Below are 10804 nucleotides of genomic sequence, written 5' to 3'. Positions count from 1 at the left end.
CACCACCACCACCACCACCACCACCACCACCACCACCACCACCACCAGGCGCACGCGCGCACGCACGCACCCCACATAAACCCGCCGGAAGGAGCCAGGGCTCCCGTGCCCCAGCACCTTCCCCAGGATAGCTTCTGGGGTGTGGAGGCTAGGGGGCTTTAGAATTTCAGCCCTCAATGTCCTCCAGGAAGTAGGCAGGGGACAGAGTGTGAAGAACAAAGGCAGATGAGCCCCTCAGCGCTGCCGTCAGCCCTTATTCAGGATAAATGCCCACTTCTCTCTCCCTCCTCTCTGGCAAGGTCTGCACAGGCCACACCTGTCCCCGCAGACTGCTCCTCCTCAGTCATTCCTGCTCCTCACCAGATGTGCCACCGGCCAAGCCCCAAGCCCCATCTGGGCCTCCCTCAGCCTTCCCCCACCCCAAGTCTGAGCTGCCAGTGACTTGTTCTTCATCCTTGATCTCAAACCCTCCTCCTCCTCTGCCCTCATCATATGCCCAGCACACTCACAGCGGCCTCCAGACGGGGGCACCCCTGCACCTCCCCGATGCGTCCTCCCTGCAGACACTGAGTGGCCTTTCTAAACACACATGCAGTTGAGACTCACCCTTGCTTAAAACCTGTCATTGGCTCCCCAGAGCACTCAGGATAGCACCAAGCTCCTCCTGCTCTGTCCTTCCCAGGACATGTTCCCACCACCCTCCCCTCCCTCCAACCTCCCCCTCACCTGTCTCCCGTACCATATTCACACCCTGGACAGGACAGGCACCTTCACGGCTCCATGCCTCTGGGGAGGCTGAAGCTGTCTGCAAGGACCTTCCCTCCTCTCCTGGGCAGCTCTGCCCCCCTCTCCTGGCCCACTTCAAAAGCCACTGGCTCTCAGGGGCCCTAAGAGTTGATCCCAAAACCACAGGGGCTGGGAGATGGGGCCTAGGCACACTTCTTGGAAAGAAAAACTGCAAACTGCGCGAATTTGAGCCTCTATCTATCCAGGGTTCCTGAGACTAGTTCATTCCTAATTTCACTATGGTTCATTTGGTTTCTGGAAAGTCCACTTTGCTTTATGCTCTCTCCTGCTGCTCCTAAGGCACCCTGGGCCCTATGAGCCCATCTTGGCCAACCCTTACCTTCTGAGCCTCCCAAGGCATCCCAAACTACAGACCACGCTCTTCTTCAATCCCAGTCAGTTAACAGCCATACAAAAACACGCTGTCTGCCATCTAGCCCCCCCTTCCCCACCCTGGTCTCTCCTGTTCCCTGTTCTCTTCCTCCCATCTGGCACCCAGCTCTGCCCCTCCCTCCTCTAACCACACTCCACTAGGACTTTTTAAAATCCATCCCCCATCCCAGCCTTGACCTGTCCTTTCTACAAGCCATCCATCCCAGCTCCCACTCCCCAGTCCAAACATTCCTTCCCCAAGGGTCCTCACCAAGCCCCAGTGTAACACAGCCACCACCAAACTCTGAGGTGGCCCCCAGGGTCAGCCTCACCACTGCCTACCCACTCCCCTGCTCTTTGGCACCACCCATCCCTCTACTCAATCCTCTGAATGACCTCTCACACCAATCTTTTCCTTTGGCCCCACTGCCCACCTCAGGCCTATCCTCTCCCACTAGACCTTCTTCAGAAGCCTGCATGCCTCCAGATCAAAGGCTGCCAGCACTACCCCCCAAAATACTGCTTTACACCCAATACCTTCTGTGGCTCCCCAGTGCCTTTGCGGTTGAGCCTGTATCTCCTGGGCTGGCATACAAGGTTCTCCAGCACAGCACCCAGGCCTCTGATCATGACCTGACCCACTGAACATCTTCTCCCACCACTCTCCCTCATCCCAAAGCAAACTTCAGACTCAGCTCAGGATAGAGCACCTTGCAGCAGACCAACACCTCCCCTGAGAACCCGAGATGAGCCAGACAGAATACATCTCTCTTAAGCTCTCTGGAAGCCACCGGTGCCATAAGGACCACAGGGCTAGACTTCTGGAGAGGAGAGAGCTGAGGTGAGGGGTTCATCTATAGCTGCTTTTTCCTTGGGGGCATTGCTGATTATGGGCAAAGGCAAGAGGCAGAAGACTTGGTGGCTTCACAGAGCTGAAGACACAAACCTGGAGACCTAAGGGACCGTGACTATACAGCCGGTTTTCCCTTTGAGACGTCTGCCAAGTTCTGAAGATGTGAGGGGCAGGATGCTAAAAAACTAAGCAGAAAGCCTCTGAGAAGTAAAGGGACTGGGTTTTGTTTTGTTTTGTTTTGTTTTTTGACATTCTTGCCACACTGAGGAAACACAATTAGGATTCAGGACCCACCAAAGGGAGAGGCCCCAGTGAACACACTAGACTTCTAGTGGAAAGACGATGGGGGATCCCTGAGTTTACCAAACTTCGGTGCAGCCTTTCCTCAGCTCAGCCGTGGTTGGATTAGGAGTGCAACCCCTGCCCCCCTCTAACTGCCTAGCAAAGGACAAGGTAAGCCCTCACTGGAGGAAGATATAATAATCTCGAGCCTAATTCTATACAAAGCACACAGCATCTAATAAAGAAATTACTGGGTTGCAGAGAGACAGGATGTATGACACAAAACTAAGAGAAGAGACAACAGAAACAGATATAGATGATTCCAATGATACAGATATTGGGATGAGCAGGCTTTGAAATAAGGACTTGGAAATAACTAGGATTAATATGTTCAAAAAGAGAGGGAAAGATGGAGCAAATGAGTGAAAAAATGAGAAATTCCCCCAGAGAATTAGAATCTATTTTGTTTTAATTTTAACAAAATGAAAATTCTAGAACTGAAAAATATAATAAAAAGTAAAAACTCAGTAAGTGGACTTAACAGCATATTAGACACAGAAAAAAGCGTAAGTGAACTAAAAGCAGGTCAACAGAAAATATCCCAAGTGAAGTAGAGAAACAAGAATGGAAAATACATTTTTTAAAGTGTAAGAGACATGTGTGTGGGACACAGAAGATCTAACATTTGGGGACCACTTAGCTCAGAGATCGCTGTCCCCCCACACCCCAAGGACCACGGCATGCTGTCTCCTGTGGGCCCTGCCACCAGGGGCTGCTAGACACCGGGCTGCACTTTATTCCACGCACACACACACCACCACCACCACCCCCCGGAGCCTGCACCTGACCCTCCTGAAGGCTACTGTCTGTGTCCAAACACCAAGAGGACCTGAGGTCAAATCCCGTTTTTGCCATCTCCTCCCTCAGTGACTGCAGGGAATCACTTCACCTAATGGCTGGTTCTTCATTTGTGAACAGCAATAACACCTACCCTCCAGGGGTGTAGTTAGGCCAAGTCGGAAGGGTGCGGAAAGACCTATTGCCTCTGGCAAACAGGAAGCACTCCATGCAGGCAAGCCCTATGCCCTTCGGCTCCCAAAGCCTCACATCATGGCATTCCCACCTTCCTGCACTCAGCCCACCACAGAGCCAGGACTCACTGGGGCCCCGGGCTGCTGCCGTGCTCATGGCCCCTTCTCCACAGCCTTCCCGGGGAGGTTGAGACACTCGCCCAAGGTTGTACAAGCAAGTTTATGACAGAGCTGGCATGAGAATCCAGGTGTGTGGCCTGTACCCCATGGGGACACCGCCCCATCCCAGCCCCACTGACCTGAGCGCTCGGTCCAGAGTCAGGCCCGAGAAGTCGAAGAAGCTGAGATACTCCCCGGCCACCAGCCTGCTGAATTCATTGCTGTCAGGAGAGCATGAGGTGTCCATTAGAAGAGAGCACTTCCGGCAACAGGGGCGCATGCGCAGTGAGCCTTGGGGCACCCTGACCCACCCATCCGACCTGCCTGTCCCTAGGCTGCCTCCCCCTGCCAGCCAGTTGGGCTCTGACAGTCCAGCCTGCCTTGGGTTGGGGGATCTGGAAGGCTTCCTAAAGGAGATAATGTCTCTGTGAAGACAGCAGACCTATAATATAGGCCAGTAAGAGCCAGGGAGGTGAAGGGAGTAGGGGGAGGGGTGATGCAAAGCATCCCCAGTAGAAGAAACTGCACATGTCCAAGTAGCTATCAGCAGGGCCATGTGGCCAGAGCCAGAGAGCAGGACCGGTGGCAGCAAGAGATGAGGTAGGGAACAGGGCCCAAGGGCCAAGGGAAGGATCAGTAGTGTTTGGGAAGGGTGTGAAGAAGGGAGGAGTTGAGCGAGTGGATCAGATCTGTGTGTGCAACACGCCCACTGAGTGGAAACTCCTGGGGGCTGCAGGGGTGGGTTCCTGGAGAGACAGAGTTTGGGGAGGAGAGGGATTTCAGAAGCAGAATCCATGGGTGAGGGAATGGTGCAGTGCATGACCCAGGAGGTGGGCCTGGGGGGAGGTATCCAGAGCTAGACATCAGGTGGGGCCGGATGTACCCACGTGAGAGATGTCAGCTGGTTAATGACTTGGAGAACGGGGATGAGCCCAAGCGAGAGGAGGGTGCAGACCCAGGACGGAGATCAGAGGAAGCCCCTCTTAGGGCGGAGGCCAACTGAGGAGAGAGAGGGAGCCACTGAAGGGGACTGAGGAACAGCAGCTGGAGAGAGCTAGGGATGCAGTGTCCCAGAGGCAGAGAGAGAGAGAGAGTGTGTTTTGAGAAGATTGGAGTGATGAATTCTTGTCGGAAAAGAGAATGAATTTCCACCTGAACCTACCCAAGCCCGGAGCTCTCCCTCCCATTTACAGGAGACTTGGGACTGGGGAAACAGGGAAAGCATGACGTAACTCCATGGGGACACCAAATCCAAATCGTAGCAAATTCTTCCTGACAAATGGCTCCATTTCTTCAACAGATACATGGCCTTAAGAAAAAGGAGGCAGCCTGGCAGACTATTGATTAAGAGACGTAAGAGGAAAAAGAGAGAGAGAGACTCAAGAGACATATTGGCCAAAGGTAAAGCATGTATCTTGTTTGCATCCTGATAGGAAGAAGCATTTCTGAGACAGAATATTAAACTATTAGAGATTCTATGGAATTTTCATTAGTTTTGTTAAAAATTATAATGGAATGATGATCATATTTAAAAATCCTTATCAGTTAGAGACACATACTAAAGTATTTATGGATCAAATGATAGAGTGCCTAAAATATGCCTTAAAATATTCCAGCAAAATGGCAGGGGGGGGAATGTTGTTAACTTTGAAGCTGAGTAATGGGTTATGTGGAGGTTTAATATATTTTCTCTGTTTGTGTATGGTTGAAATTTGCATAATAAAAATTTTACTTAAGGAAAAAGAAAGGAGTGGGGTGTGTCTGCAATGTTGAGGAGGGGTAAACTGAGGCCAGGTAGCAGCCACCGGATTCAAAGACAAAGGCTGCTAACTTGGCCCTGGCCTAGACCGGCTGCTGAAGGCAGAGGGTGGGGGAGAAGCCTGCCCCAGGGGCTGAATGTGGAGAGGGGGAGTGGACCGAGGCCACCCAGGGCAGAAAACTCAAGAATTCTGGCTGCCAAGGGGCTGGGGGAGTTGAGGAAGAATTCTTGTTTTCAGATGGGAGAGACTTAGGCGCAGTTAAGTGCTGATGGCTACTCTTGTAGAGGAGAGGCTGAAGGACCGGAGGATGCAGATCGACCATAACCTAGGCTCCTGGAGAATGTCATTTGGTTGGGGGTGGGGGACGCAGCCCAGTGGGAGAGGTAGGGCTTCGAAGTCAGATGTGATGTCTGGGCTGGGGCTGGGAGGCAGGCCGGAGCAACGTGGAGGCTGAGAAGGGTAGAGGAGGAAGGGGGGAGAGAAACTAGGGAAGGGTCCCAAGCAGAGCTGACCTCAGCTTTTTCAGTCAGTTTGGACTTGGGGCCTAGGGGCTAGACTGCCCCTTTGCCTTGAGAGCGGTGACTGCCTCCCCATCCCAGAACCTAAATGTGGGGATGGGAGGCCCCCTGGAGGAAGGGCAAAGGCAGGTGGCCATCCTGATAGTCAGAAACACTCGGGGGGTGCCTGCTGATTCCCTCAGTCTCAGAGGCCCTGTCTGTCCCCCCACCCCACTCCATCTCCCGCACCCTCCCCAGCACTCCCATCTGGCTAGTTCCCTTTCCCCAGTCCCAAGGCCAGGGTTGTGCTTTGGCGGCTTCAGCCCCCTGAGCCAGTCCCAACAGACTGAGAATGGGGTCTAATGAGGGCCAGGAACCCAGCCCAGGCCCAGGTTCTCCTCCTCCAGGCCCCACCCCCCTGCTCTGTCCTCACTACCATCATCATGGTCCCATAACCCAGGCCACATTGCACCCCCCAGCCCTGAGGGACCACCCCGCCACCACCTCCCCTCCCCGAGAGCTTGGGCCTTCACCCAGGCAGCCCAGAAAGGAAACAGATTTAGGGCAAGACCAGGAATGAGGACAGTGGCAGGAGGAGGAGCTCTTGGGGACTATTGGGAGCCCCCCCCAGGCATCAGACCCCCCTGACAGAAGTCACCCACACCTCCTTCAGGCTGAGGAAGACACAGGGTTTGCCCGGGGTGGGGGGTACGGGAGACGACTCACTTCTTGCCTAGCTGCCGGGCGACATCACAGCGCTGAAAGCCATCGAGGTGGTAGAGGCGGCGGGCTAGCCGGCGAGCAGCCTCACTGACCCCCTGGCACCCGTTGGCCAGTGTGTCTGTGCTGCCAGGCTCCAGCCCCTCCGAGCTGCTCAGCTCCGAGTCCGAATCTGAAAAGCCATCCTTTAGGCTGGGGTCGCTGCACAAGGAAGGTGGGAGCAGAGAGAAGGGGATCAGAGGCCCAAGGTCAGAGGCCCAGGAAGAGTCTGGGAAGTCTCCCCAGGCCTCTGAAAATCCATGCAGGGGCCAGAGCAGGGGGAGAAGCTCCACTGTATCAGGAGGGAATCAAGTCAGACTTTTAGAAGAGTCCCTCAACAAAATCACTACAAGCTACACAACCCACAGAGCACACCTCCCTGGCCCCACCCGGGCTGGAAAGGCCTGGAAGGGCAGACTGGAACCTCAGGACCGGGGTGGGGAGTCTGGGTATAGAGGAAGGACACCACGACCTTGGAGAGGGCTTGCTCCTCTGGGCACTGGGTTGCCCTGACCTGCTGTGCCTCCTCTCAGTCTGTTTCCCCATCTGCTCAAAGGTTCTCCCAGTTCCCAGCCTAGGCTCTGCCTCACCTGGCTGAGTTCAGCAACTTGTCTGTGTCCTCCTCCTCCTCCTCCTCCTCCTCCTCTTCCTCCTCGTCCCCACCTGGACCCCGGGGTCCGTCTTCATGGAAGCCATTGGGCACGGCTGTGAGAGACAGGCGGCTCAGGACGTTCTCTGATCGGCTGCTGGAGATGGAGCACCGCAGGGGGCTGCCCAGCCCCCCATCACCACCAGCTGCTCCCATGTCCCCCTCGGACCCCATGTCCCCAGTGCCCAAGCCAGCCCCCAGCTCAGGGCTATCACGGGCCCGCTGCTGGATGAGGGGTGTCAGGGGGGCCTCAAAGCTGATGCAGCTGTCACTCTCGTCCGTGAGGCTCAGCACGTCCAGGGAGTCAAGGCTGCTGTACTGGGTGCCCCGCAGCAGCTCGGACTCCACGATCTTCTCAAACGTGGCACTGAAGCCATCCCGCACATCTGGCTCTCCGGGGCCGCCCAGCCTGTGGGAGGCAAGGACCAGTCACCATCCTGCTGTGGGGCCCCCCGTTACAGGGGCTGGGACTGCACCAGTCTGTGTCTGGGAGCTCCTCGGGGGCAGGAGCGGGCATAGATTGTGTCCTGTTTATTCTTTCAGCCAATACTTACTGGGCACTGGGTGCCAGATGCTGGGCTGGGTACTAAGGTACAGCAATGAAAAAAGACAGGGGTGGTCCTCCCCAGTGCCCGCCCTGTGCCTGGCCCAGAGTAGGCATCATTTATTTGTCTAGATGAATGAATGGGAGGCCTCTTCCCCCACTGTGGCCCGGGGGCTCTGCCTCCAGGCTTCCCAGAGCCATGTGGATATCCCCCAGCACAACTAGGGTCATGCTGGCTCAAAATTTTGCTGTCCACATAGCCTGGGAGGCTCTCGGCATGGCCGACCACCCTGCAGCTCTCAGGCTTGGCCTCAACGTCACCTCCCCAGAGAGACTGAGGAGGGCAGGAGCATGTCACCCGCCCCAGTGGCCCCTTTCCTTATTCTCCATCCTTAGGGTATCTCCTGACTTCCTCCCAGCCCGTCAGCATGTCGCATGGTGTGTTCCCTGTTTCCCATCTGTTCCCCAGCCCCACCCCCCACAAGGCCAGGGAACACCGGCACACAGCACATGCTCAGTAAACCCTGCTGAATGGTGTGCTGGTTGAATGCACAGATGTTTGTCACCCCCCTGGCCCACCACACCACCAAAGCCACTGCAGGGCCCTGGCCTGTCCCTGCAAGAGGCCTTTGGGCTGGCAGTTCTTCTGCCACAGTGCCCTTCCCTCATGCTGAAGCCCTCCTTCCTCATCCCTTTCTCCATGAGGTCAGCCCTGAGCACCCTATTTATAACTGGGACCCACCTCCAAACGCCTCAGCCCCTTTTTCCTACTTCATTTTTTCCAAAGCACTTACCCCCCATTCCTACATACTACATAATTATTACTTTTATGAATTATTATCTACCCCCCAGACCATAAGCTCTGTGATAATAGGAATTTTTGTATGTTCTGTTCACTGATGTATCCCCAGCACCTAGAATAGAGCATCACACAGAGATAAACTGAGGCATCCAGGGAGGATTCTTATCCACAGGGGAGATGTACAGGGAAGACAGTTAAGGAAGAGGAGACACTGAAAAAGAGCGAGATCAAGAGATACATATCTCTGCCCTTGGGGGAGCTCTCATCTCGCTATCAGAGCCATGAATGGTCTCCCTCACCCCACTATCTCCCACCCTCTCATGCACCTGAGCAGACCTGAGAGGTGGTTCTGATACAGGCTTGAAGACCATTAGCCCAATCTCCAAACTTCCATCTGCCCCCACCTTCAGCCATCTCCAATAAATATGCCACCTAAACACCAACAGTACGCTCCAAGAAGTCCCAGACCCCTGTCTGCACCCCACTGCCAGCCAGGTGGCTTCCCTAGGACCTGTCTGGATGGAAACACTCACGGCCACGGGATACCCGGTACACACAGGCACCCAACCTCATGTACTCACATTCCTATCCGCAGAGCTAGCCACACTCAGCCCCAGACCTGGACGTGCAGACCCAAGTGTGTACCCACAGCTGCACACGCCAGGCACACACAACCCCCCCCCCCACAAAACCACACAGACCCATGCACATCCACCTGTTCACACACTCCTATATCCACAACAATGCACAGGCCAGACATACATGTGCATGCCACCTGTGCACTCTTGCTTGTCCAGGCCAGGACCCACAGCTGTGCACACTAAGACTTCTATACACTTTCTTTCTCAGCCCACCCTGAGGTCTTCTAGACATTCCCCTGTCCCATCCCCTCCTCCTCATCCAACTAGCACCTCCAAGACATGCAGGTCTCTCCATCTCCTGCTGACGATAATAGAAATAGGGCAGTAACTCCAGTAAGTAGGACTAAAGTGAGATTCCTGGTAGAACCTCCAGAGGGTACTCAAGTGAGAGGTAGCCGGCAGGGATTAATCCACAAAGCCTACTCTTCTGAGGTCAGTTACAGAATTGGGGGATCTTCATCTCCGGGAAACAGAGGGATGGACCAGATGACCTTCCACATCAAAGCATTTTGGAACTCTACTGCCCAGCCTGGGTTGGAGGGTGTATGGTCCTCTAAACCCACACGGATACAGCCCATGATGGTTTGGAGGGCTTTGGGGGTGGGAGGCACAACAGGCCTGCTGGCCTTTGAAATCTAACGGCTCTATCCTTCCAAAACACCCAGAAGCTGGACAAAACAGGAATATGAAATTACCATTTTATGGAGGAGAAAAACAAGAACCAGAGAGGCTAAGTAGCTAGACCCAGGCCACATAACACTGGAGCAGCCAAATGTAGTGAGCCCCCAACCCAAGGCACCCACTTACCCCAGCTGAGGGTCCTCAGTGTCCAGACAGAGATTCCTGGAAGCATTGTCCCCCTCTGCCAGCCCACCAGCCCTCCAGGGCCTGGACTCTGCAGAATCTTCTAGAATATTTGAGTCTAGCCCCAGGACTAGGCCATTGGTGAAGGAAAGGCCAAGGCTGAGGCCATGGAGGGCCATGTCCGGGCCCTGTGTGGACTCCTCAGTGTCCACCAGAGTGCCCCTCATCTCATGCCCTGGGCTGTTGTAGCTACTGTTCAGGTCCTGACTGTGTGCCATTCCATTCTGGACCCCAGGTTCTTCCTCAGGCTCCAAGCTGGGGTCCCAGGTAGCACCACCTTCCCCAGGTAGTACAGATGGAAGCTTATCCTCATCCATGGTAGCCGCTACTTCCTCCCTGTGCTGACTGCTCCCGGGACTCGCCTAGATCTGGAAGCGAATGAAGAGATGAAGAGGTGAGTCAGACAGGGCAGGTGCTGAGGGGTCTAAAGCCCAGCAGAACCAGCACCAGGCAGCCTGCCTGGGGACAGGAGGATGGCGGAGATGATCTCAGGACCTCCTGGCTGGAATATGGGTTTGGGCTGTGGTGTCCTCAGGCAATAGCCCCGCTCGGGCCAGCCCCACTCACCTCTCCCTGACCCGCATTCAGCCTGTGTGCCCCAGTCCTGCCCTCCCTGTTACCTCTTACGTGTCTCTGTTGTGCCCTGCAGAATCCACCCAAGCCCTGTGAGAAAGATCCAGGTTGGGAGGAGCTAGGGAAGGGTCCAGGACTTCTCCAAACCCCATCCCTTTCCTGCTGGTGTGTGAGGCAGACAAAACTCCAGGCTGACAGCAGCCAGTCCCCTTGTTTCTTTCCATGTTCTCAC

General features: G+C 55.0%; 1 protein-coding gene across 1 annotated transcript in view; it reads right to left on the bottom strand.

Annotated features, from left to right (window-relative positions):
- PSD2 (pleckstrin and Sec7 domain containing 2) overlaps positions 1-10351 on the bottom strand; it is a 34501-nt gene extending 24150 nt beyond the window's left edge. Inside the window, exons 1-4 of the mRNA XM_035014274.1 lie at positions 9943-10351; positions 7090-7557; positions 6467-6661; positions 3624-3704 (exon numbers count right to left, since the gene is read on the bottom strand). Of these exons, the coding sequence (XP_034870165.1) occupies positions 3624-3704; positions 6467-6661; positions 7090-7557; positions 9943-10316 (1118 nt within the window). The 5' untranslated portion in view covers positions 10317-10351. The remainder of the gene's footprint in view (positions 1-3623; positions 3705-6466; positions 6662-7089; positions 7558-9942) is intronic.
- Positions 10352-10804: the final 453 nt, after the last annotated feature.

Source organism: Mirounga leonina, unplaced genomic scaffold, assembly GCF_011800145.1.
Source record: "Mirounga leonina isolate KUSES-001 unplaced genomic scaffold, KU_Mleo_1.0 Mir_168, whole genome shotgun sequence".
Taxonomy (NCBI): Eukaryota; Metazoa; Chordata; class Mammalia; order Carnivora; family Phocidae; genus Mirounga; species Mirounga leonina.
This window is presented reverse-complemented; position numbering and strand designations above follow the sequence as displayed.